Raw genomic sequence first — 27,990 nt, forward strand, 5'->3', positions numbered from 1 at the left:
GCCCTGGCTGTGCTAAAATGAAGGATGCTATTATCTCTTTCCAAAGGGAAAGCAGGGGGTTAAACTCCCACCCTCTACAATTCCCTAAAACTCCTGTTACTCTGTGGGTCAGACTGCAGGCCTGTGTACTAATAAGGTCTGGTGTTTACACTCTCCTGGATGCCAGTTCCACCATCTGGAAGGGCAGCTATAAGAAGCATCCACAGTGTTCAAGGAGAATCACACTTACACTTGCCAGGTGCATGAGTCTTGTCTGACATCAGTGTTCAATGCCAGTTGTGCGGTGCAGCAAGGCCCAGCCTCCTTTGCTCCTCACCACCACATTTTTAGCATAGCCAGCTCCTGAACAAGCACAGAAAAACTCTTTAGACCTTTTGGGGACTTTTGTTCACAACGACCCAAAAGCCAAACAGGATTCCTCCCAGTGTCCACAACAATAAACCACCTAAATCAATACATGCACCACCTTTATGCAGGGTACAGCTGCATCAATACACCTAGAGCTGGACTACACCGGTAACATGGACACATCTATACCACTGAATGCTCTAAATATATATGCAACAGAATTTATGCCTGCACAGGAGCAAGAATAACCTATATCAAATACAGATGCCATTACGCCAGCAGAACAGCGTTCATGCCAGGAGTCGCACCAGCTGGACTCCTAATAGCCACGCAGCAGTTATTACATTAAAGAAATCATACCCCTTGCAGTCATAATTACACTGGTACAAAAATCTATGTGCAGACCAGGCCTTAAATCAATTTAGGGAACCTACACAAGGGATTGTTCCTGTTTAATTACAGAGCCATTTAAATCAATTTGTTTAAATCAATGCTCGAGATCCAAAATAATTTTGTTACCTGCATGCATGCCGACCTTGTAAATTAAGTCCCCAACTTCGACAGCTCACTCCTATGAGCTAAAAGTTTAGTATATTAATAATAAACAAAAAGCAGTAGGGTAAACACTTGTGCTTTGGTAGTTTGAGGAAACCAGAACAATTCGTAGCAACTCCGGATAACACTGTGGCAAGCTGATATTAACAGTGAAGGGTGTTGTTGCATTGCAGTGGCCTGTGAAAAACACTAATCCTGGCCGCCCTAGAAATTTAACTCCATTTTATCCTGGGTGCTTTGCCACCACTGCTGCTAAATGGGCAAAATCTACTGCACAGACAAAGAAAATGACAGTAAGTTGTAACATGCTTAAACACAATTTACCTAGTTCTTAAACAAAAGTAGACAGAACAACATATTTAGCATCATGCAGTTTTTACCCTGCCACCATCAGGGCTGTGCTCCAGTACCCATGTCTGGAATCATACAGCAAACCTCTCTGTCATATAGTCAATCTTGGACATGAGATGGTTGGGGGGGGGGGGAAGAAGCAACAGTGGGAATCTTGAAAATTTAGTCCAACATATTTTCCTTTCTCCGCATTTATCTACACATTCTTCCTTAATTCCCCTATTATTTCTATTATTTTACATTCTTCCAAAACCTGGAACAGAAACAGGACACAAGTCCTTCATCTGCAGAGCTCCCACACAATGTTATATGGCCCTACCAGTTAGGGATGCAATAATTTACTCTAGAAGTTAAATAATTACAATACTTAGCCTGGGAGTAGCTATAACAGCAAACCCACACCTTTTATCAGGGCCCTCTCTCATCTTCTCATAGAAGAAAGCTACACTACACATTTTGTTTGTGTAATAGCGTCCACAGCACACCCATTTTAAAAATTTTGGTGCTTTTTGCACGTAGACATGGTTTTACAATCCTCCTTTAACATATCTAAGAACACCATTCTTCTGTAATTTGAATTAACTGTGCAAAACATTGAGCTACCACTTGAATTTTAAAAAGTGTCTTTACAATGCATTTGTTTTCAATTGTTAGCAGCCTTTAGTTTAGAATAGCAGGTAGGCCAACTAAACAAAAAATGGCTCACCAAAAATATTGGTTGCACAAGATGCTGTCTATGTGATATCCACTCTACCAAGTGTGCCAGCAAGAGAAATACAAAATGTGATCCTCACTAGCACAGCCACCAGGCTGGACATGCGTGCTAACACCGTTAGCAGAAACGCCTGCTTTGCTCATGGGAGATTATTTTACTATTTCCAGCGCTTTCTTAGTTAACACCACATTGGTCAAGCCTTCATCAGCCACACCAGAAGCCACACCTAAGATGGCTACCTAGCTCTATCAGCCATTTTCAATACCAAATCAAGACATCATGGCATTGCTAATGCCAGTGCATTGCTGTTAACACTGACAAGGATGCCCTGGAAGGACCTGTGCTGGAAATAGCACTAGTGTCTTTGAACAGCTGACTTTTTCCAGTATTACAGACAGTAGGAAAAGTAGCTGTATTTACCACCATTGCTAACACCAATATAGGACCAGAATAGTGCAAGAATAAGTGTTCAAAGTTCAGTGAAACAGGTGAAGGCCGTAAGGACTTCCGTATATAAAGATTAAGAAAAAAGCACCTGACTCATGTCTTTAAAAGAAAGTCAAATTTCTCACCAAAATATCACCGCCCTGACTATGGGCCCTGCCTAGCAAAGTGGAGCATGACAGACCAAATGCCAGCAGCGGCAGAAGCCAGCACCACTCTCGCTTCCTTCGCTGCTCCTACGCCGAAGGTCCAAGCACTTGGCAGCTGGAAGGAGGGTGTCCATGCTCCAACACCACCTTTCACCTTTAAATCACAGGGATGAACAAGGCAGCTGAGGGCTTGGGCACACATTTGTTTCAGCCAACTCACCTACAGGGCACAGTAACCTCTGACCAGGGATGGTAACTGCCTAAACTGAGAGCACTGCTACTTTCCACAGCGCTATGGCCTCTGGTTGAGTGGGCACAGACTAGTCCCACAGCAGTCCTCAAGAGGTTCAGCCCATCCTGCTTCAGCTGCCCAAACTGGTGCAGAGACAACACCACAGCAACCCACCTTTACGGTCTTTTTGCGATCCCCAAGGCCAGACATTCTGTTATAAAACAGTACAGAGGGAACTGTAACAACATAAACTGGCCCAGCTGGATACAGGATCACAATGATGGTGTTCATACCTAACACTGTAAAATACAACCACTTCAATCACAACTGGCTCTTCCTTAGTCTAGGCAAATTCCAGTGCATCATCACAGTATGAGCTCAGTGCCCCAGTATCCCAAGTCTGGTCCTTACTGGGCTCCCAACCTGCACCACCACTGCAACAACAGAACTGGCTGTTACTTTTAGACAGAAGAGGACAATTGGGAAAAACAAAAATGCCTTTAATTTGAAGGCCAGAAAGGAAACAAGGCAGGGGGGAGGGATTTGTTTTTATTTCTATTTGTTTGGTTTTTAAACAGTACCTGAACAGTGCTCTGTCTTGGAGGCCTAATCCCACAGTATCTCTGTTGGACTTTTACAGGAATAACACTGGAATTAAAGGTCTGCAGTGCTGAGAGAAAAAGGTCAATGGAAGAGCTAAGTGCCATCTTCTGTGATACACCATCATCGCTCACATAGGAAGAAGACTTGCAGCCAACTGCCAGCAGGCTCTTTGGACTGACTTTCTAATACATGCAAAAAAAAAAAAGAGGCATCATAGCCTTTGCTAGCTCTGCTGATTAAAGATAGACAGCACTTCATCTGACTTTCTCTTGCAATAAGATGACCATAATTCACATTTAACATGCTGCAAAGTCATCTGCCTTCCAAGTACAAGAGCATGTTCTGCTGAAAGTCACTGCTGTTAGGCCAAATTTAAACTCAATATTGCAGGACAGCTATTACATTGCTATTAATAAATAATCATGATAATGTTTTCCCTTAATAGAGCATCTCATCCCAAAGAATCCTAACCACTCTGCAAACTCTAGACCAAGTTCTATCCACTGCTACAACCGTGTAATCTCTGCCTGATTTGCATGGGTACAGAGGAATGTAGAAATTAATTAGAGATTGCACCAGACCTGTGCATTACTTTGCTGTAGCTGATGTTCCTCCCACTTCAGGGGTCAATCCAGAGATACATTTTCAGTGCTTTAACATGGGGTTCTCAAACACCTTCCAGACAGCAGGCCTGTACTGCAAGCCTGTGCGATGCCCATGATTCCCAGGAAGAGTAGGAAGCTGAGGATCTGAGCAGTACTATTTACATTTCCTTCTCAATAAAGATGCTCCCTCATGACTACAATCAAGTATAGAAGCAGCACCAGTCAGCAAACAAATTTAAGTGTTCCTTAATAAGAACAACCTCTGGAGGGCTGGGAAAGTCATGCTCTGCAGAGTCTCCAGGCACAATGGACTCCTACCATGCACTACTACAATACAAACATTTCACAATTAATACTATTTAGACATGGTTGGTAACACATGCAGTGAATATTCAGCTCAGTGTTTCTGTCCTTAACTGAAGATTAAAGAGTAAGCAAAAACCCTGTAAACAGAATTAAGGGTATCATCTCCAGAGACATGCTTTAAAAAACATGTGGTACTTGACTCTTCCCAAAAACAAAACAGTTGCTACCAAGAAACATTCATATGAACCTCCGGAATAAGTTCTCTTTAGCCAAGTTGACTTGAGTCAAGCACCAACAGGACCAGAAACTCAAACAGCTCTGATTTCCCCTTCAGCTCAGAGATGAAATGTCATCAAGGACCTCTCAGCACCACCTGCAGTAAATCACTTCACCTGATGTGGCAGCTATTTAGTAACACTGGGCAACCACTTAAGTCAGGATCTGCAGAATGCCATATTGTATTGAACAAGGGGGAGGAATTATACTGTGAAAAGTCATGCATTAACAATTTTGAACTAGGTGGAGGCTAACTTTGTCTGTACCAGCAACTCTTCTGATGCTGAGCACAAATAGGAACTCTGGTGACATACTTTGTCCCTGTATGCAAACACATCTCTGTGTAGACTGTATACAATTGTATCACCAATGCATGCAGGCAGGGGCAAAGCAGACCACTTCTAGCAAACATGCCAAACTTCTCAGCTCAGTGAGAAAGGAAAACACCCTTATTCAACACCAGAACCCAAATATTCAACCATTGATCTTTCTTGACCACCAAGCAGCAAGTCAGTCAGGACATTAGTTTTGCATTATGCAAGCACCCAGCAGCCTCAACTAGAGGGAACAAGTACAAACACCAATTAACAGAAGAGCTCCTAAGCAAGTGGACAGACTGGAGGCAGGAAGGAGAAAGGGTCGATCAGCCCTGTTTTGTAGAAGCAAACAGGGAATTTGATGCCTTTCACACAGAAGTGACAGAAGCCATCAGTACATTTCACTTAAAACACCACAGGTTTTATACATGCTTTCGGTCATCATCCAAAGCCGCCTAGTTTCCAATTCTCTCAAACTTGGTCTCTTCCAGAGACTCGCCCAACATTCATCTAGCTCCTAAGGAAACTGCCATAGAGACTCAGACCCAGCTCAGGATCCTGTTTCTAACAGTGATGAGCAGCAGAGGTTTAGCGAAAAAGTTAACAGGGCAAGTTTAAAGCCGTATTTCTCCCATTTTCTCCCCCCACCTCCCAGCTTCCAGGAAGCCACAGTGTGGGGACTTCCTCAGCTAGGGTGTGGATTCACACATTTGTGTTTTAATAGTGGTTGGCAGGCCACAACACTAAAAATACATTTAAAGCAGCAATGCATCTACATGTCAGGCATACAAGTGAAAACAAAGCAGCCGAATTTTTCCCATTGAGTGGTCTGAGTTAAACACAGCTGCAAGGACACCTGTTTCACCCCACCTTCATCTCCAGAGTCCGCATCAGAAATAGGCCAGAGTGGATTTGAACACTGCTGCAAATTCACAGTGTAAACACAGCTCTAGACAGGCAGCGGAAACACTGCCAACTGCTTCCCTAGGCTTTTATTTTTTAATAATGAAAGCTCCCCAAATGAAAATACAGCTTAAGGCAACAAGCTGATTTAAAATAAAATAGTTACAAAAGAAAAGTTGGTCCCTGCCTCTTCCCAGGCCAGATATATACCTTCCCTCATGTGGAAGCCAGGAAGGTATTCCTCTCAGCAGTTCGGGAGCCATTGCTCTAGCCCCATGTTTGCACCAGTATGAACACTCAAGAGCTTTCATTGTTATAGATCCAATGCCTGAATTAAAACAACACAAACATACAAAAAAGTAAAAGTTTAACTCTGAAATAACTGGGGAGAGAGTTATTTATAGTCCAAGAGATATTTCTGTAAATAATAATTCTTTAAGTAATACATTAAAAGTTATCACATTGCAAGTTATGACCTTATATGTTTAATCCCTACTTAATGACCATTCCATGTGTTTTTGCACACATTTTGCTACTACTGCAACACACAAACAACATTGGGGAATGGGAGCAAACCAAATTAACCAGAGGTGAAACAGAACTGAGAATAGTACAATACCAATTAATAGGGAGAAAACACCTTTTTTACAGCCTGCTGCTCACAGATTGCATCAGCAAGTTATCAGTAACATCTCAGCTACATCAATCGTCAGCATCATTCATAAATTCAGCATGTTTGGGTAAAGATTTTTTTTTCTTCTTTAGCTGCAAATACTCAGAGAGAGCCAAAGCATAATATTACTTTAAGCCCTCCAGAAAAATCATACCAATTGTGTTTCTTTGTTATTTCAGAAATTTTGCTCTTGCACCAGATGCCTGCTGTTTGCCTGAAACCTCGCAGGACTCTACCTCCAGGAGCACAGGCAAGTTGGGGCACTTCCAAAAGCAACACCTGCAGGGAAGCATGTCACAGGAAAACCAACAGTTGCCACCAAATTCACACGTGTCAAACATGAAACCTCGTTACCTTGATACTGTCTTTTATTTATGCTTTGTGGGATATACATTTCTGCATTACAAATTCATCTGCACATCATTCTGGCAAACAAGTCAGGCGGCTGGTACAAGTGTTGTATCTTGAGGAAGAAGTCAAAAGTGTATTACAGAAGACAAGTTCTCTGACTCAAAGACAAGCCTTTCCAAGTACAGAAAATACTACTACTGAGCAAGGTTTCCAGACAAATGCCTACACTATACTTGAGGTTTTTTAGGTACCGCCTTAATTCACTTAATTGCTTAATTTTAGAGGCCGAAAACACTCACTGGCTGCAATACCAGCAGCGTTTGAATGGTAACTAATTCTAACGAGTACGCTAGTAGCAATGTAACACTACGACATGCCACACACATTTATGAGCTTGAAAGCGATAGCAATCAACCTACATAGCTGCAGCCCCAAAGCCAAACCAGCCACCCAGACTTGTTAACCTCAACGCACTCCACCACAGAGATGACTCACAGCATTTCCCCCTCACTTTTACCCTTTCCCACCTATATTTGTAGGGACAAATTAAGACTTCCTTACTCCGGAGGGTACTCCCACTAAAATCCACCAGAACACAAGTGTTTAAGGACCAGAGGTCACGAAGCTGAGAGCGCAGAGCCCAGACTTCAGGCTCGCCTAAGGGAAAGCGAGACGCGGCCCATTTTTGCACGCCTGCAAGCGGAGAAGCCGCGAAAGTCTGTGCGTGCCTACTTTCTCACTCCCTCCTTCCCTTTCTACGTGATCTTAATTAAGCCTCGGGTGTAAAAAAAAAATAAAAAAACCAACCACGTTTCCTCCGCTTGTCACCGTTTCCTGCCCTCCCTCTCGGGTTTGCAGGTGGCGACCCGGGGCCGGGGGCAGAGCCGGCACCCCGCGGCACCCCGCAGCCCCCCGAGGCGGGAGCGATGCTCCCCTCCGCGCTCCCCTGCCAGCCGCTTATGGAAACCGCCGGCCGAAGGCGAGCAGGATCATCATTTTTTCAGCTTTTTACCCTCACAAGGATGACACCTGCTTCCTCCGTCTCCCGCTCCGTCCCCCGCTGCGTGGGCTGGGTGTCAGGCCCGACCCTACCCAGGCTTGCCCGAGCATCCCGGAGGAGCGGGGACCCGCTGCCGGGGACCCGAGCGGCGGGGGGCCGGGGGATGCGGGACGGCATGCCGGGCTGCCGCAGCGCAATCCCCCGCCGCCCCTCTCCAAATAAACGGGTGAATGGAGCGGGGCTGCCCCCACCCCTCCCCAAACTCACCCAGGGTCTTGACGGCGACCTGCCGGGTGAGCGGCGGCGGCAAGTTGACGCAGACCAAGTCGACGTCCTGGTGCAGCAGCACCTCGTCGATGCGGCTGGTGTAGAAAGGGACGCTCATCTCCTTGGCCAGCTCCTCCGCCTCCTCGGGCGTGCGGCCCCACAGCGCCTTCACGGCGAAACCCTCCGCCTTCAGCAGCGGCACGATCACCCGCGCCGTCAGGCCGGTGCCGAACACCCCGACCCCGGGCAGCATGGCGGCGAGCCGAGCCGAGCCGAGCCGAGGGGCGAGGCGGGCGGCACGGCGAGGCGAGGCGAGGCGAGGCGCGGCGCTCCCTCCTTCCCTCAGCGCCGGCCGGGGCGGGGGGAGGCGGCAGAGGGAGGCAGCCCCCGCTGGCCGCTGCCGCCGCCGGGGCCGGGACCAGCCGCCCCCCGCCTCAGCGGCAGCAGCGCCGCCGGCTGCCCTGCCATGCCCGCACCATCACACACGCCGCCGCGGAGGAGCCGGCCTCCATTAACGGACGGAATGGGGCGGGGGGGGGGGGAACGGGGAGACGGGCGGGGATAACCGCCCTCCCCCGGCGGAGGAGGCGGCGGCGGCGGCGCGGAGCTCAGCGCCGCTCCTCTGCCATCTTCGCCGCGGGCGCTCGCGGGCCGTGGGGGAGGCGGGGCCTCGCCCTCACCTCCCGGCTTGTTCCGGCCCCGCCCCGGCCCCGCCCCGGAGGGCGGTGCTGCGGGGCGTCCCCCGGGAGCCGCCCCCCGGGAGGCGCCGCGGCCGCCCCGCCGACCGCTCTGGCCCGGGTTAGGGTTGGCGGGGGAGGGTGCGGGGTGGGAGCCGCGGCGGGATGGCGGCTCCCCCGGCAGCCCCTCTTCCCCCCCACCAGGTGCTGGCCGAGGGCCCGCTGGGGGTTCTTGCCCGCCTGGCGGCTGGGTTTCGGGGTAACTCACACACACACACTGCGCCGCTGGGCCCGGACGACCACCCGCCTCTTCACCCCACGGGAGGGCAGCGGAGGGGCCGTGGTGATGGCGTGCCCTGGGGGTCACGCCCGGTAAAGGCACAGGAGAGCTGGGAGAGCCACAGTGGCAAACTGGCGTGAGCTGGTCGCGTCCACCGGCCTTCAGTCCGACACCCCCTGTGACAGTTTTCCATGAATTTCATGTCCTAAAGCATGAAGGGAGCTGCCCTGAACCCCAGCACCCGTCGTGTGCAGCGTGAGACCCCGGCTCCTACTGACCCGAGGGCTGCCAGGTGGGCCCAGGAGCGGCCGAGGACCGCAGCGCCCTTTGGCCCCTCACGGATCTGCGCGGGGCTCCTTCTCAGGGAGGTGAATCTCTGCCCTGGCTCAGCGCCGATCAGCTGGTCTGAAAGGAGGGTAGCTCCAGTGAGTGCCACACAGTTGCACTGCTGTCTGTCTCACTTGTTAAAAAACAAAAAGAAGAAAAATCAAGAAACTTAATAATTCCAGCTGAAGGGTAAGAATAGAGATGCTGTTTTTCCACATATTGTCCTTTCTTACCAGATCCTCAGAGAAAGGAAGAGAAGAGCAAGGAAGGAAGGAATGAGAAAAGAGGAAAGGGGAGGGGAAAGGCAAAAGCAATGGGAAAGGAAAGACAAAAGAAGTTAAAAACCTTTCCTATATTAGACTCCTGGAAATGCGCCAGGGACAATGTTGCAAACGTAATCCACCAGTGCTCGAAAAATCAGGCCTGGAAGTCAGCACGCCTTTCCCATACCCTGTAAGGAGATGGGGTGGGGATTTTTTTCCTGCCACCATCTCACAGCAAACACTTCTTCATTACAAAAAGCACAGACGCCAAAAGGATTGCCGCAAGTTAAACATGTTTTATTATCCATGCACTATTAGCGCTGAAGCAAAGGAGATGGATACTCTTTGGCTTCTGAAAATTGAAACACGATCCAGATGCATTTGTCAAATAACCACAGGGGTATTACCTTTCTCTAAAACACAAAGATTGCGTTGGGGCTCTCCATCAGACATTCAAACCTATTTGTACCCGGTGTTCCCAGGGGGAGCAATTTGGAATACCTTTCTTTTCTTATTTGCTTGTCTGCACATAATAATAATAAACCCCAAGAAAGTAGTCAGGTTACAGGAACGGGGTAAATATGTGAAGGTCAAAGAGAAATAGACACTGTATGCCTGTTTAGTAATTTTACAGTTTTTATTATTTTAGTAGGAACAAGCCACTTTATGGAGATCTATGTATAGTCATTATTTTGAGAAATTTTCAGTAAGGCATACAAAATGGGAATTAAGCACTAGGGAATGACATTATTACACTCTGCTAAGTCCATTGTTTTCCTAGAGAGAATTTTTCCTTGCTTTACTTTTTAAAACGTTTTTTTTTTTTCTCCAGTTAGGTTAACCATAGCTTTGCAGAGTTAAGCTGAGCGAATGGCACCTAGCTCTCAGCACTCCAGTAGCCAAGTCAACCTCTGAACACATTGCAACACCAAATCGGAATTACCCCATCTGCAGTGGCGCTGTGTTCCCCCTCATTTGTTGCCGGGACCTTTTGAAGACGTAATCCATACTGTTTGTACTGGAGTAGGGTATGATTCTTTCTCAATGAATTGTGTGAAATAGGGCCACCACGCTATATTTGCCTGTCCTCGTGAGCGCCCAGAAGGACTGAGGGAAGCCGATGAAGGACATCCGGCCTTTTAGTAATACAGACCATGTCCTCACTGCAATGTAGGCAACTGCAAACACAAATGAGAGCACGATCTGTGCTCAAATCTACATCACTAGTGCTGCCAGTTACTCCTGGCTTGAAGTACTATCAAATCTGGGCAAGATCTTTTGTGCAAAGCAAAAAAGGTTAAGGCAGCAGCAGAGCGCTTTGCTTTGAAGACGTGTCTAACTGGGACCAAGGTTCCCCGGGCTGTGTGTATTGAGCTACGAAGCCTCCTGTGTTCTGTATATTACATCTTCCCACTTCTAAGCTTGCCAGCCTTGTCAAGAGAGCTTGCGTTTTGTTCTTAAGGTTGCCAAACCTTCCTTCAAGGAAGACACACGCACACACTCTCACAGATTTCTCTGACAGAGACAATAATTTTGTTCTTTCTTGATGTTTTTCTTAGCCTGAAATAAGTAATTAGCATAAAGTTGCACGTAGGAAAAAACATAATAGGCTCATACATCCTTTTTCTGTTTCTAAATTCTGTAAATGAAAGCAACCAGCAAAAAACTAGTAAAAGTGTTGCACTCACAATTCTATTCCTTTTACACATTTCAGTTGAGTTTTGCAGCTCCGGGCCATCATACCATACAAGGTACATATAGGTACATCACCGACTTTATCTGAGAACTCACAACCTAATAGCTCTTCTAGAGAATTCTGATAGAGTTGTTTGCAGAGATTTGAAACTGTCTTCTCGGTTGGATTTCATATGTTGTATGAAGTTCTTTCTGTAGAACTATATTGGTTTCTTCTTAAATAAATGTTGAGATTATAAAAGTAAAAAATCCTTGATTTTTAAACTTTTTTTATTATTTTCATTTATTTTTTATTTAGCTTGGTATTTAGTTTTATTATTATTAAAGCAGCTAGTAAGTTGAAAGTGCTAGACATAAAAGGATGTATAACAGGTATGAAAGAATCAATCAAGCTTACACAACGTGCAAATGCTTGTTATCTGTTGGCATAAGTAAAACACAGAAAGGTCACAGATAACACTTATCCAGATACAGATAACACTTAGCAGATAGAAGTCCTCAATCTATTTTCCAAATGTGTGAAGGTGTCTTCCCACATACTGCAGAGGTTTCTATCTAAAGCCTGCTGAACGCAACCAAAAGATGAAGATCTGCCTGATAGAGTACCAGGATCCCACACTGTCTCTTTCTTACTTCTCTGTACTTAAAAGAAAACCTGTTCTTTTTCAGACTTTTTAAACATTTATCCTGTCAGACTCCACAGCTGCATTTCTCAAACCTCTCATATATCAGTCTGAATAACGATGGAAAGAGCTGAATAATACATAGCTTCAGCAAAATCCTGAAACAGAGCTTACTGTCCCTCCAAGTACTTCTCAAGTTCCAGGATTTTAAGATTAATCAGTTAATTTCCTTTTACATAAATCAGTGTCTTCAAACATGAAGTGGCTGTGAATTCTCATTAACCAGTTGGCTCCTCCTGGGGTATGAGGTTTGCGATCACTGCTACTGGGCTTCTTCTATGGCTTTGAGATTTGAAATTATTTGCATGGAAATAATAATGCTTCACAGTCAAGAAAAAAGTGGTGATTCAGACCTGTCTGGTTCTCCCACTCAGCTGTACTGACTCATCCACAGCTTTAGTATGCAGCACAAGAATGGATGTGTGAGCTGAGTTGCTCAAGTCCTTTTCTACATCTGATGCCACACAATTGGCAGTTTCTCAGGCCGGCAGGAATTTGTTCTTGAAGAGAGCCATACGCTTCATTTTAGTGTCTCTTTGAGTGCATTTCCACTGAGACAACCCACAGAAGTTCTTGCTCTGGGATCTAAAGGCAGGAACTGCTTTAATGTTTGTGGTATTAAAGGGTCCGAAGTGCAACAGCGAGTAGTAGACCACGTGTGCTAGCAAAGGGTTCATAATACATTTTGCCGTTCTCCGTTCTGGTCAATAGGAATTATGCCTGTACCTGGACTCTCTGAGCCTGTTCAGCACATTTTCTGGGTTTATTCTTTCCCAGTTTCCAGACCCTTTCTTTAGAAGATGTGTATGCCAAGAGTGGATGGACTGAAAGGAAGCCAGTGAGGCTTTAAGAAAGTACATCACTAACAAGATACTTCTGAAGGCGTTGGTGCTCTCTTTACTAAGGCATGGAGAAGGACCTAAATAAGTACAGTTTCCACTCTCTGACAATATGGACATCCTACAAAGGAAGACAAGTGTATGTATTCCCACATCACAAGTGGAGAAATGGGGCTCAGATAAAAAAAGCACCATGTCCTCTGTTGGATCTGCATTTCTGGGGTGCTTGAGAGCAAGTAGGCACCTGAAATGGGGCACTCATCTGGTAGACACAATTTTGGGCTAGCTGGCTTTCCTAAGCTCCTGTCAGTCGCAGTTCAATAAGGTGAGAAAGCAGGTAGATAACCTGTTAGCAAACATGGACATGGAATCCCTTAATGAAAGGAAGGAATGAGTGCATATCTGCATGGGTACAACCATGCCCTATGAAGGTGTAATATGTGCTTAAAGCTTCATCAGTCATTCTCTCCTGACCAAAACATGGGTGTATGCACCAGGCAGCACACATGCCAGCACTGAATCAACAGATGTGTTGCACGCTACGCACCTGCAGATGAAATCCCTGACATGCCTTCAGCAAATCAGACACACCTGAGACATACCTGGAACACAACAGCAGGTGTTGGATCTGCACAGGAGGCAGGATTCCTGACCACAATAAATTTAGCTTTCTGTACCTGTGCCTTGGCCATTTTCTGCTCTGCCTGGGCTCCTGCCAGGCCTCCAAAGACCCTTGACAAATGCAATGGACTGGGCAGAAGTAGCTAGAGCTTACTAAGCCACCTTAGCAAATCCATGGTTGCTGAAATATGTAAGTAGACCCATGGAGAAGGGGATTCTCATATTGGTACTATGCTGAGGGGAAAAAAAAAAAGAATGCATGAGTCATAGAGAAATTCTTAATTCTGAAAAACGGTTTTGAGCCTAAGCAGTAGTTTGTGTCATATCGCCCTTGTTAAGTGCTGTGCAAATAGCTGTAATGCACTGCCGAAGTGATTATTATTTTAGCAATAGAACATTGCACATGGCTTGTAGGGCAGCTGAGATGTTACTTTAAGATGAAAATAACAGAGAATCATCACTTTATTAGTCATGCAGGAGTGCATGAAAGCGAGCACATGTGATTTCCAGACTTCTAAGTCTGCTCATACAGCGTAGGTTTTGAAAGGGTTCAGTTTGTAGAAACCCCCTTTTACATGGGAATGTAGCACAAGACTGCTCCGTGCTGGAGCCAGTCACCCCCCTCCTCAAGTGTCCTCTCTCTGAAAGCAGCTGGGGCTTCAACATAACTTGCAAGAAGCCCTAACAGAGGCAGGTATGGAATAGGTTTTAAAGGAAAATATATCTATTGCATGAATAATTTTTAAATGTCAGATATGTGAAATACTGCAGATTTGCACAGCCTTCCAGGATACTGCGAATCAATTACATTTCACAACGGAAAACCTGCTGCTGTTTGACAAAGGCTCAGTGATTCAGGCAGGGTAAGCAGGAATTTCTGCCTACCAGTTGCGACAAGGCCATGTCCTGTGTGCAGTAAGAAGATACCGAGTCCCAGGAGTATCTGTTTCCTGGGAATAGATGAACCCAGCTAACTGCTTCTGGAGAGCGTTCCCTTCTAATGTAGAGACTTGCACTTTTCCTATGATCTGTCCGAAACCAGATTTGTTAGCTTCCTGGGCACATTAAAATGCCACCCTTCTTTTTCCCTGAGAGGCACTACTGAGTGGTATTTACTGCATTACTTACTGAGGTCCCTGTCAGCCTGAAGTATGATCCTATGATCATAGGCAGCCTTCCTCATTTGCTTCCACTTTGATTTTGAAATTATGGCACATGCATTTGGAGCTCTGGATTGGTACTGTGATTATTTTAAATCTGAACAAATAAATGCAAGTCAGCAAGTCTTCCTTTTCTATGCATTGAGGGGGAAAAAAAAAAAACCAAATGAGAAAAAGAGCATTAGTTAGGTCTACGCCAGTAGCACAAACAGGGTTATTGCCGGTCACTTTCAGGCATTAGTGTGCTTCTGCACAGCCATTGCTCCTTTAAAATCATGCTCTTTAGGACTGTAACGCTGTTAAATCTCAGGCTTTAGATTTGCCAACTGTACTGATGCGATCATGTTGAAGTCTGGCTTGCAATACCTGCTCTGTGACCTTGCTTCATTAAATCAATAATGGTCAGCCATGTGTTCTTTATTTGCACGATGGGTAAATTCAGTCCAGTCCAGTTTCTAGGCTACTGGCTTTTTGCAAATTCTCCTCTATCCGTAATAGTAAAACCATTATTTTTTGGTTCTTTCTGGAGGTTCTTTCTCAATCCAGGTGAGTACTGAACCTGTATAATGTCAGTAGTGAAGAAGGTGGGCATTTTTGTTGTCAGGAAAGCAGTAACGTCTCCCAGTCAGAGCAGGAAGGCCAGTCCATCCCTGGGATCCCCCAGGTCCCCATCCAGCGGGGCAAGGAGGATATGCTGTCAAGTGCTTCAGGGGATCGGAAACTTGCAGCACTGGTTTCCTTATAACAAAGAAACAATCAGATGTTTTTTTAATTCTCTCCCTCCTAAGAGCCAAAGGTTTTTCTTGGCTTTTTCAAAGCTGGAGACTTCCTTCTTGAAATCAGGCTTAATTGCTTCCCCTTCCTCCTCTGACTTGCCCATGCCTGCTGGCATTCAGAACAGGTCCTCCCTTGGTGTGCCTGAAGGAACACGGTAAAAGTCAATGATACCTGGTGTCCAGGCCTGAATCGTCACCATCAAAATGAATAGGAGAGAGCGGCGCTGTCATGAAATCTGCAAACCAAGGCAGGCAACTGGGCACCGGTTTTAATGAGGTTACATGTTTGAGATGTTCTTTGAAATCATAACAGCTAGAGACTGACTCCCAACTCAAGATAAACAGATAATTTCCACACCAGAGATTCCTGTTAATATTTAAGCAAGGCTTAATCTTCCTCTTGAAATGAAAATACGCTCTTTCAAAAGAACTTCATTTAAGAGGAGAATGTTTCTTCAGAAGTATTTTAACAGCTCAGACAACAAAGATATACATATATATATATATATATAAAATCATCATCAGGCTGAAGGCATTAATCATTAGGAATAACACAGATAGCCAGTATTTTAGGAACTGGTGCAGCAACTGCCTTTTATTAAATAAACCCCTGTGAAAGGACTTCATGGTTTCTCTTAAGAGTGAGGGCTGAAGCAGGGAGCTTCCAGTTGCCACACATCTCACTCATAATGCACAGGATAGCGTTCCAGATGCATGCGTGCCTTTCCGATGTTTAAGGACACATCACCTTTCAAGGTAGGACAAATGACCAAAAGTGGATGAATGAGGATTGCTTAGTAATAGGAGAATATTTTTTTTAATATTAATGAGGCTATGCCATAGCACTCAGCACTTCTAATATTAGAAAAGCATGGCAACAAAGAAAGTAGGGCAGCTTTATTAAGGGCATTATGGAATCACAAATCTAATGCAGTACACATTGGACTGTGTCCCACATATACTCTATGTGGGACACTGTAAAATGTATGACTGTGCTCCTATTGTTCTAACAAGAGACAAGACAAAGGAGGGTGCTGAACACAGCAATGCAATCACTGGCAACGTTCAGCTAAATATCTCTGTCAGACGCATAATTTCTATTATTTAGCATGAAAAGCTAGGCTGGCTTTAATCACATTTACAAACCATTTTATAAATCCAGGGTTAGAGCATTTACCCTCAGACTTTAGCCTTAACCGGATTTGATTCCGCAGAGAAATAGTTTTAAATGTAGTAAACATTGTGATTGGGCAAGGCTCAAAGGCAAGTCAAAAATAAGCATGAAGCGCTTGCCATGAAATCATGCACATCTTGAAATGAGAGATGCTTGCATTTTCTTTCATTCATTTCACACTTGAAAAACTGCAGGAATTTCAGGTCCCAGTCAAGGGAAGAAGAAGCTCTGTGATTTGAGTGTTGGAATGTGATGTTCTCATCTTCACCTTGTTTTTGTCCTTTCAGATCTCTGAGCAAAGAATCTCTGTGCCATTCATCTGGCATAGAAAATGGCCCAGAATTAAACTGTGACTCATTTTCATGACAATTAAGGAGGAGGAAATATTAACTCTTCCCACACCAAACGCCCTAAGCCTAGATTCAAAGCAGTCTCATGTGGATGCAAATCCTGCTCTTCTATGCGTTAAACTCTGCAAATAAGCACAGTCACAAGGCTTTGCAAACCTGCCATTATGCCTTTCATTCAAGGCAGACAAACCTGCCTTGAGTCCATTCCCCCACATCAGACTTGTAGTAAAGCTAAGCAGTTGCTAACAAATTTTATCAGCCCCCAATGTCATCTCCTATTTCTCTTTATCCCCCAGGCAGTGATATTTGATCTGAATATTGAGGGTTACAAGCATGCTGCATTCAGCATGTTTATTTTGAAAAAAAAACCAAAAACAACCAAACAACCAAAAAACAACCCAAAAGCAATGCTAAAGAGTCTCAGAATAATTCAGAGGCAACAGCTGGGATCAGGGAATTTGATAACCTGCACACACAGCAGCATCCCAGCAGAAGGACTGGGCTGCCCTTGGAAATGCCATGGAGATCAAGTCCTTCCTATTCCTGGAATAAGGTATAATTGCAGTGAGTGGTGTGGTGGGATTTTGAAACTCTCCCACAGGCATCCAGGGAGGTTGGACTGGACTGGTTTAGTACAAAATGTGGGTGGGACATGTAATGCTGGAACAACTCTGAGAGTCAGACAGAAAGGAGGGCGGGAGCAGATGAGTAACAAGCACCATAGTAAATAGCATCTCTTTCCCTGGGCTGAACTGATGCATCAAGGCTGCTTCGCTTTTCATCTCCTGACTTTCCAGGATGCCAAACTGCAGCTCTCTGGTTCTCTCCCTTCAGATGCAGTAGTTCCCATTTCCCTGCATGCCCTAAAAGCCTCATGTGTTGTGACTTGTTGCACCATGGAAATCTTGGGCTCTTCCAAGAGTTTCTGGTCACACCTGATGGTTTCAGAGGTATCCTCCACCACGAGAGATCTGTGGGGGACATAAATGGGACAAGACAAGGGTAGAGAGATGGGTGTTTGGAGAGGGGAAAGGCCAGGCAGAAAACACAAGTGCCTTGCTCCTCAGAAAGGCAGTACAGAGAAACATGAGGCAAAAAGTACATTTGCTGGAAGCCCTTTGTGAGGGAGGGCTGGGAGTGAGCAGAGGTGAACTGAAACGGCAGCCGGCAGCGACAGGGTTAGCAGTGTGCCTCCCTCCTCCTCTCTCTCGTGACCACAGAGGCACAGAAAACTTGCTACCTCCTGTTGTGAAAAATGAGCTGGGTGGAGCGGTTCATATGCGTGGGATTTAAACAATTTATTTTAATTGTCACTTGAAGGAGAAAGCAAGTGACCTTGGTTAAAGTTATTGGGGGTTTAATTTTACATTTTTATTTAAATACATTTGTATTTAATCATTTTTCCAAAGAAAGTTGATGCGTAGTAGTTGGTAACCACTGAGATTTCTTCCATAGCACCTGAAGCCTTTTGCTGTATTTCATACTTCCTTGTTTTGCTAACTTAGATTATGATATGTATACATTCAAATACTTAAACTGAAGTTTTTATTCAAATGCTTAATTTTTACTTTTTATTATATCAGGAAAATGGCAAATTAGATTTTGTACTTACTAGGTAATTCAATTTTTTTCTTTGGAGATATGCTGAAGTGCCTTTGGGTAGAAATTAGGCTACAATAAATAACATACAAAAAGACAGTACTGGTTTTCATTATCAAATAAAGTCACATTAAGTTATTTAGATGTGAGAGAAGAAGGTGTCAAAACACATTTTGTGTTTAAAGTTAACTGAATTATTAAGCAAAGAAAAATCATGTTCATTAAATAACTCTTAACCAGTGCTTAAACAGCCTAGAACAAGTAGATCTCAGCCCTGGTGTCTCAGCTTATTCATAGGCTGGTGGCTAGGAAAAAGAAATTTCCAGTTTTTTTAACTTGTAATTAATTTCTTATTTCTAATGAACAAGTTGACCAAGCTAAAATGAAGAAACTGAAATAAAGGAAATACATTTTCCCCACTTGCAATAAAGGCTCCAAGTGAAAAAAGCTTGGTCATCACTTCAATAAGCAGTTATTCCAGGAGTTAACTTACGGCCTTGGCTCCCCATTTCAGTGCTCTGCCCTTTTTTAAATCCTTGTTAGCAAACATCTGACTAAAACACTGAGCTTTTAATTTGAGCAAAGACTGGACCTCGGGTCTCCCATCCTCCTCACAATCAAGCGCTCTCTCATGTGAGCTGCAAGGTCATAGCTGGCTTAGGCAACATGGAAATACTCCATAGGGAGCAGGAGTGCTCCACTGGGAGGGAGAGGCTGAGAGCTGCCAGGGACCTGAATGGAAGAACAACCTCCCAAAAGGTGGGGTATAAGATTTCACATTCCCTCAGGGCAGATGGGAGGGTTGAATTTGATTCTTCTACAGCTTGAACTACGGCCGTAACTGCAGAGTTCATGCATAAGAGGGAAAATACCAGTCACCTCCAGATTTGCTGGGGGGGTACGTGAGATAAACTTTGACTCCAGATGCTGAACAGGTTGGGAAGCACCAGTTTGGGCACCATGATGGCATTTAAACATGAGACACCTTGTCGAGGTGTGTATCTTTGTCTGCACAGACAGCAGCAAAAAGCCATTCATTGAAAGTGATGCTTCTCATACCCAGAGCAACTTACATCTTTTGGGAAACAAATCAAAAGGCTATTTTGTGGAGTCACCACAGTAGCTTTTATTTGCAACCAAATACAGTTAGGGATGTTCTGTACTTGTATTGTCCCCATTCTGTCTGTTCATGCTGTCATTGGTAATAATTTCATTTTGTTTTTAAATCACGGTGCTTCCACAGATCACCTTCTGTTATTTTACAGTTAGTAGTTTCCAGACTGGAGGTTAAAAAGCTTTGGCCCTGGGGACTCAACCATTGGAAAGCTAAGTGTGTGGAAAGGTTGAGAGCACAGAAGGATAAAACTGGGTTTTGTGACTGCCAAAAATATTAAACTGTCCTAAATCTAGCACAGAGTATTTTCCCATGTCACAATCAGCACATCCCAAAACAGAAACCAGATCTTCTGTGTTCCAGCCCAAAACCTCTCCACTGGGCTATAGTTATTGCATCTGCAATAATTTTGCATTCCCACGTCTGGCAGAAAAGCACAATTTTAAAGTCTTAAAATCCCAGTGAAACCTTCATTAACACCAAGAAGCTTCCAAGGCATCCTCAACACTGCTGACTGACTCCAAGTTTACTCCTCTTGAATTAGACTTGTTGCACAGCCGGCTTATGTTGATCGTTCACAGGAAAGAGGTTTCCCTTGGTTTTTTGTAATGCATTGATTGGAACCACCCTGCTTCCACCAGGGGATATAGATGATTCATTCCATGGGACCTTCTTTTCCACGTAGTTCAGACACATTGGCTAGTTTCTTCTGCTGGAGAGAACCAAGATTCATTCTGGATAGACAGTCCAACCTACTGAGAGATTCCTATGAGGTCCAGGAAACTTCCAGAGGTGCCAGTCAGGCCAGGTTCAGCACTTGATGCTGTAGAGTGCTTCTAAATTAGACCTCAGCACTGGATAAAGCAAGATACATGACTGAGTATTTGGAGTATGCAAACCAAGATGCTGAGGTCAAGATTTCCAGAAACTAAGATTTCTGGTCTGTCCCACTGCCCCTGGAAAACATTTTCAGCCTTTGTGCTGTGCTCGATTTCTTGATTAAATACAGAAGTTGCCTGCATGCTCGTAAACCTCCAGGGGAGGAGGATTACCACTGAGTTTTAAAGAGTTTTAAAAGCATAAGATGGCCTAATTTCCTCTCATGACTCTCAAAACTCTCTCCTAATTTCCTGTCAAATAACTGCCACATTGATCAAACTGCAGCTTGCATGGCAAAATGTGATCTTGCCAGTTTCTGTGCCTGTAACTGTTTAGCAGTCCTTCAACTGAGTTCTAAAAGCCTCATTCAAATGGATAAATTTTTTGACACTCGGTTCATCTTCAAGGTTGGGAGAGCTTTGCTGTGCCCAATATACTGGTATAGAAAAATCTCTGAATAGGAGAAGAGATACAGTCATTACCTTTTAATTATCCAAGCCTGCTGAATTACCTGAGACAAAACAGAAATTAGTGTCTCAGGATCAATATGTGGAGGAAATGTCTGTGCTCTTCACAGAAAATGCAAGGGAAGGGGAGAGATAGAGAGAAGAGAGAAGCAGAATTTGCTGCCTTAGAAAAGGAAGATGAAGTTCAAAAGAAATGTCAAGTAAGACAGGGGAAGTAAGGAACTTGAAAAAAAATTCTGTTTACAATAGGTCACCAAAAGAGGTGGCATAAAACAAGCACTGAACTGTTACTTGCATGACTGGTCTGGCATTTGCTCACTTTATGTTTGCAGGGAGAAAAACTCAGGTTTTGTCAGAAATGTAGTGTTTGGGGCATCTTCTCTCCCTCCAAGAATTCACTGTTGCTTCAAAGTTTCACAAGTAGCTCTTCCAGTTACCCAAATAGTCACGGAAAAATGCTAAGAGTGTCCTTCTTCGCCCCCCACCCCTGCCTCTTTTTAATTGCTCACTGGAAACTTTTCACACTATCCATCACACAAGTCCTGTCAAACCTCCCTTTCAAAGAAAGCTGGGCTCCCTGCAAATCCCCCAGGAAAGAAGTGATTTGTTGCCAGTGAGCTGGACTGCAGGGCATTTTGGTAACCTCCCCTCCCTGAAGTATTCCTCTTCCTTTGATCTGCAATGAGCTCCCCTCAACACCTGCGTGTGGGGAAGAGCAAAGGAGCTGGAGACAACCTCGCGCCTGGTGACCGCTCTCCTCCCTTCCCACTGAAATAAAAACCCAGCTCTTTGCAACAGCCGAGGTTACTGAGAGGCAAAGAGAGGACCAGGGTTCAGGCCCCTTCAAGAACAGGTCAGGCAGTGGTGTGCTGGTGGCAGCACGAGGGCTGTGCAACGGCTGCATTGTACCCCTGTGGGAAACTGTGAGCCCCAACGTGGCAACCTTTCAGCCCTCCCAACTGAGGAAAAGCTCACAAACCCAGAAATCTCTCAAATCCCCTGGCAGATGTTTAGCCATGAAGCAAAACCCCATCAGTCTTTCACCTGGCTGTGAAGCTCGAAACAGTGTGTTTTCCACATGGGTGGAGGTACCCAGAGGGTACCAACAACCAAATAAGTGCAGGAGGAGAAAAGCAGTCCTGGCTGGGGCACAGATATGGTCCCTGGATGTCTCCTGCTGCCTTTGTATGGATGCCATGCCAAATCAGCATTTGAGGGAGGCTTTTGCCTTTATCCAGGACCGTCTTGCCAGGTCATCTGGCAGACCAGTTGGTGTTTCTGCATGGCAGCTATATCTGGGAATTTTGGGCCTCCCTGGAGTGCACGAGCTGTCCAGACATGTACTGTGTGCTTGATAAGCGCAGCCCTTCCCATGTGTGGGCACAGAATCGCTGCATGGCTGTGCCATAGGTCCAATGCTTGCTGGTGGCACTGTGTGCACTCAGCAGATGAACACCATCTGCACAACACTTGCACAATACACTCCTGGCTTTCCAGAAACCTGGGGGCTACTGAGGAGGCATTACGTTGCACATGTGGGCATCTTTGTACCCAAAATCTCCTAGGGAAAGACGTGACAACCCTCAGCATGGGTCTTCCTCCATCTGCAGAAAGGCTTGGCTGTCCCTGTTGAATGGCCCCTCCGCACATCTCTGTATCCGTAATTCATCTGGTGTGCAGGCTGTGCTCCAACAGGCTGCATGTGATGCTTCTTTTCAGCCAAGCTAGTGGGAGCTATGTTCTTCTTTGCTTATCTCTGACTGGTTCTTCACCTATTTATTACATATATATTAGTGCCTTTTCACTCCGCAGATACAATTTTTAATGTATAAGATACCACATCATGGCAAACAAGGCATTTCATGTTCACATAATGCTGACTGCTTTTCATCAGCAGGTCCCAAAGCATTTTATAAAGGAGTCTGGCATCTTTATCTCCCATTCACACATGGGGACACTGAGGCGCAGGTGGGTGGGCAATCTACGGTAGTCTCAGCTCAGCACTGAGTCCAGGAATAGAAACAATGTCTGCTTGATTCAAGTCCAATATTATATAAACAGGGGCCCCTGGGTTTGGTTATCGGGGTTTTCAGCCCCTATTTACCACTTACTTTCATATACCTTGTGTATCTTAGATATTTTCCCCAGTCACAGAAGCCCTGTGTCATGTACCTCACCCTTCCCTCCATGGCAAAACAGACAGGAGCCACCTGACAGCAATCCACTTCTTCTCTCTAGCACACATGTGATTTCTGATCGAAAGCCAGCAGCTTCCTTGGCAGGAAAAGACTGAAAAATATCATTGCAATTAATGTGGAGAAACTTGAAGCTACCACACTATCAGCAATTCCACAGAATGAAACATAAGAGTGCAAAAAGACTAAGCAATGCTTTGCAAGCCATATGGGTGTTTTTTTCAGGGACTGCCGGACAATTTTTAATAGACCAGTTGGATGTGCAAATTCCTGTGATTTTAGGGCAGGGTATGGGGTTACAGAAAATCTGCTAGATGGGCATCTCTGGTGGGAAAAGGAAAAGAAAAGGAAGGTGGATACCAGAACCACAGAGGGTTTAATACTGCTGGGTTAATGCAGACAAAAACTCTTTAATGGCAATCTGCCTGCGTTGGGGTTGCAGAACCTCAGTCAAATTCAGAAGCAGACGAGTGAGATCAATACAAAGCAGAGTACCAATTAACATCCCTGGTTTTCAAGAGCATCCTTCATTTGTCCTCTAAAATTCCCTTTGTCTCCGTCACAGTTCAATAGACAGCACTGAAATTTCCCTTGTAAGTTATGAAGCAAGTTGTGGCTAGCAGGAGAAGCAATACCATATACATTAGAAATCTGTGTTAATCATACACAGAAACAACTTCCAAGTCTAAATATGTATGGTTCCTTGCCTTAGATCAGAGATTTACTTGAGAAACAGGCACGATTTGTTAAGTAAATGCCTTTTTAATCCTCCTCAGAGATATGTGTCCTTAAAATACAGTGTATATCCTTGTATATATAATACGGTCATGTTAGGGAAAATACAAACAATCTGCACTGAAGACGGAAAATGCTTAAATCAGTGTTGTCTTCTGAGAGCCAGGCAGCTGCAGCTCTAGCATCTCTCTTCACTCCCCTTCTCCCCAAGCGCCCCAACAAACATTTGAAAATCAAAGTTGCAGCCTGAACATAGAACTTCACAACCTTAGTTGGTTGGGTTTAGCTGGTTATATTACCTCATTCCTTTTTCAGGGCAGGTCTCCACTGCAGGGCTGAACTGGCCAGCCAGAGTGAGTTTCATCCCTTGCTCTTTGATCTCCCTCCCTTCCTTTTCTAGGAAAGCTTTTGCATGTTTTCTTCCTGTGGGGAATGCTGTAGAAACACTTCAGACTAACAAGTGCAGATGGCAGCAACTGGCCTGCAGGCAGGGCAGGAAGTCCAGCTGCAACACAAACAGGCACCACATGCTTATGGTCACTGAGGTCCACTTGCCGTTTCATCATGGGGCAGATCTCACTCAGCAGCCATACCTGCCAGCCTGGAGGGTGTGACACAGCCAGCCCAAGCCCTGAGCAAGCCATCAGCCCCTTCCTACCTCTGCAAAACAAGCCCCTGCCTCACCAGGCTGCTGGGGGGCTGCATTTTACATAGTAGTGTTTTTTATCTCCCATCTTAGATTCATAGAATGGTTTGGGTTGGAAGGGACATTTAAAGGTCATCTAGACCAATCCTCCTTGCCTTGGGCAGGGACATCTTTCACTAGATTGGATTGCTCAAAGCCCCGTCCAATCTGACTTTGAACACTTCCAGTGATGGGACATCCACAACTTCTCTGGACACCTGTTCCAGTGTCTCACTGCCCTCACCATAAAAAGGTTTTTCCTTATGTCCAATCTAAACCTCTTTCAGTTTAAAACCATGACCCCTTGTCCTGTCACTATAGGCCCTGGTAAAGACTTTCTCTGTCTTTCTTATAAGCTCCCTTTAAGTACCAGAAGGCTGCAATAAGGTCGCCCCACAGCCTTCTCTTCTCAACTCTCTCAACTCTCTCAACCCCAACTCTCTCAGCCTGTCCTCATAGGAGCGGTGCTCCAGCCTTCGGATCATTTTTGTGTCCCTCCTCTGGACCCGCTCCAACAGTTCCGTGTTCTTCCTGTGCCGAGGGCTCCAGAGCTGGATGCAGCACTGCAGGTGGGGTCTCACCAGAGCGGAGCAGAGGGGCAGAATCACCTCCCTTGACCTGCTGGCCACACTGCTTTTGATGCAGCCCAGGATACAGTTGGCTTTCTGGGCTGCAAGTGCACATTGCCAGCTCCTGTCCAATTTTTCACCCACCAATAACCCCAGGGACTATAGGACATCCTTCCCTACATCTGCTTTACCAAGCACATCAGTTCAGGTCACTCTGGCAGGGGAAATGTGCTCCCAGGCATTATTTTCCCAAGGGAAGTGGGGGACATCCCAGCCATGGACAGGTCACGCAACAGGAGGCTTCAGCAAGGTGGCAACACTAATTGCTCTGTATTAATTTAATTAATTTTAGTTAATTGCTCTGGTGACAGCAGCTTGCTGTCAGCTGTACCTTATCCCTGTGAGGCCTGAAACACTGGATTTGTTCTGAGTACGAACTAAAAAATGGATTGTCCTGAACAGAGGTAGCTGAAGTGACCAGAGTGACACCAGGGACAGCAGTAGACCCCAGGAAGCAGTGTGGTGCAGCCAGCCAGGAGTACCCAGCCATCCAGCCCCCACGTATCACTGCCCTGGGAAGGTTTTAGGGCTGATATTGCACATATTTGAGGGTTTTGAGCCAAACCATTCAGGAGCCAACACATGGCTCATAAGACACATATTTGGGGAGTGAGCTCTTCCTCTGCTCCTCCTCCTCCCTGTCATCTGGTGCCCCACATCACATCAAGGGGTTTGAGCACAAGCTCCCCCGGCCCCCTCCTGCGTTTCAGTGAGAGGGGCTCCTTTGCCTGCCTATTTACTTGGCAGGGTTCCAGCTGTGCACAATCCTACACACAGATGTAGTCCTACTTATGCATCTGGCCAAAGTCACTAAACTACAGATATAAGAGACTACATAAGAAAAGCATAAATATTCAAAGAGCACAAGACTGATTTTTCTGCAAGCTATCACTTTGCTGCTTCTTTGGGAAAGATGCCTGTCTGCATAAATAAGGGCAACAGTTAATGAAAAGGGAGGGGGCAGGAATGGGGAGAGGTGAGTTACAATCTGTTTCCAAATTCATCCCATTCTGTCCCACAGCCAGATTTCACTTTAGCTACATTGTGTTAACGTTTGGAGTCAGCCTTGGTAGCAATGTATACATAGCGATTCGGCTGGAAATCTAAAATCTGATCAGACCTGGTGAAAACAAGCTTATTGGTATTTATTTTTCAGTAGTGCATGACCTGAACAAAGCCACCCACATCATCTTTTAAGTTTGTAGCACGTTACAGTGACTCCACCATGCTGCACCCATCATATCATCTTACGATTCTGAAGAAAGAAATTGTATTTGATTTTGTCACCTGAATTTCATTTATTGCCACAGACAGATTGCTGGCGCTTCTGCACTTTGTTGTAGGTTTATATTAGAAAGGCTTTTGAGATGAGGAACAATGAGGGGTCAGAATTTCCATCTGGAGCCATATTTCTAGAGCACTTTATCATTTGTAAAAATTCATTCCTGACAAAAAGTAGATTATTTTTACTTATTGATACAATTGGTGAGTTTTGTATTTCAGAAGTGTAAAGGAAAACGCTTATCGTAGCTATATATTCTACTTACATGCATTGCAATGACATGGATCAATGAGTAGGGAAAGGGTTAAGGAAACAGATGAGGGATTTGGGCACACAGGAGGGATATTTCCTCTGCGCTCATCACTCTGCGTGAGCAAGGGACACAGGTTTTGTTCTGGAGCCATCCTGCTGCACAACTAAGACACAGCCATTTTGGCCCAAATCCAAAGGTGAGGAGCTGCAGCACCCTGTGGGTACCCTCCAGCAGGGTCAGCAGGGTTTAGTTAGGGGTCCCCAGATACGGCAGCTCAAGAGAGGAACTGCCATTGCAACTCCACTCCCCCAGGTCCAACCCATAGCACAGCTGAGAATATATTCCCAGTAGGCACACATACAAACACAGGTATGTACACACCATGTACACACATAGATACACACAGCCAGCCACACAGATCAGTACAGAAACACTCAGTATTCACCCAAACACATGCAGCAGCAACAGCCTTGTCCTGTTCCCTTCTCAGCCTGATCAGGGTGAAGATCTGTTGTGGGTGGTGGGAAGAAAAAAAAGCGTGTATGAATACAGTGTGGATCCTTCTAGCAGATGCCCACAGACACTTAGCCTGCCCAGCAGCTAGCACTGGATCCTCCCACCTCCAGTTGCCTCCTGTGCAGATACACAAACACACAGAGGCCTCCCAGCAGACCCAGTTGGCCAGGACCCCTTGGGTTGCCAGCACCTCCAGCTTCCCGATGCACAGGACACATGTACACCCAGCCCAGACTTACAGCCATTTCCATACCCAGTTCCCTGACCTCTTATCCTTCCAGCCAGCTAGTCCAGCTCAATATTTGCTTACACCAACATACACACCCAGGCTGGATCCAGTTGCTGGCACCATGGGTGCCCGGGTACCTGTGGCCGGTCACACCCCAGCAGCTGGCACTTGCACCCTGTAAACGCAGGCACACATTGATAGGGAGTCTCTCACCAAGGAAAAAAGACCTTAACAAGGAGACAGGACAGACTGCACTGGTCAGGAGCAGGCAAGTGTCCTTGCCAGCCCCTGCTTACCCATGACCTGTCCCTTTTAAACACTTATCACTCTATTTTCCCATGCTTGTTCCTCCCCAGATCACCTTGATCCCTCCCTGTCCTCACCTTTGGTTCCTCCCCAAAACCTCCCGTAATAAGTCTTGTGCAATCCCACGATGCTCATCCCCTGCACCTCAGGGTGAGTCTCCT

The 27,990-nt window shown here is 45.5% G+C and overlaps 1 protein-coding gene and 1 long non-coding RNA gene across 4 annotated transcripts in view; both read right to left on the minus strand.

The window, feature by feature from the left end:
• Nucleotides 1-8,760, minus strand: part of GFOD1 (Gfo/Idh/MocA-like oxidoreductase domain containing 1) — a 74,537-nt gene extending 65,777 nt beyond the window's left edge. The window contains exon 1 of the mRNA XM_064443608.1: nucleotides 8,096-8,760. Within this exon, the coding sequence (XP_064299678.1) occupies nucleotides 8,096-8,348 (253 nt within the window). The 5' untranslated portion in view covers nucleotides 8,349-8,760. The remainder of the gene's footprint in view (nucleotides 1-8,095) is intronic.
• A 2,171-nt stretch (nucleotides 8,761-10,931) lies between these two features.
• The window catches only part of LOC135311999 (uncharacterized), a 29,283-nt gene continuing 12,224 nt past the window's right edge, over nucleotides 10,932-27,990 (minus strand). The window contains exons 5-7 of one of the 3 annotated variants that reach the window (XR_010371608.1): nucleotides 24,229-27,698; nucleotides 23,172-23,288; nucleotides 10,932-17,911 (exon numbers count right to left, since the gene is read on the minus strand). This is a non-coding gene — a long non-coding RNA (uncharacterized LOC135311999). Of the gene's footprint in view, nucleotides 27,699-27,990 lie in introns of all 3 variants that reach the window. The other 2 variants (XR_010371607.1, XR_010371606.1) reach the window with 2 other exon arrangements.

Source organism: Phalacrocorax carbo, chromosome 2, assembly GCF_963921805.1.
Source record: "Phalacrocorax carbo chromosome 2, bPhaCar2.1, whole genome shotgun sequence".
NCBI classification, from domain to species: Eukaryota; Metazoa; Chordata; class Aves; order Suliformes; family Phalacrocoracidae; genus Phalacrocorax; species Phalacrocorax carbo.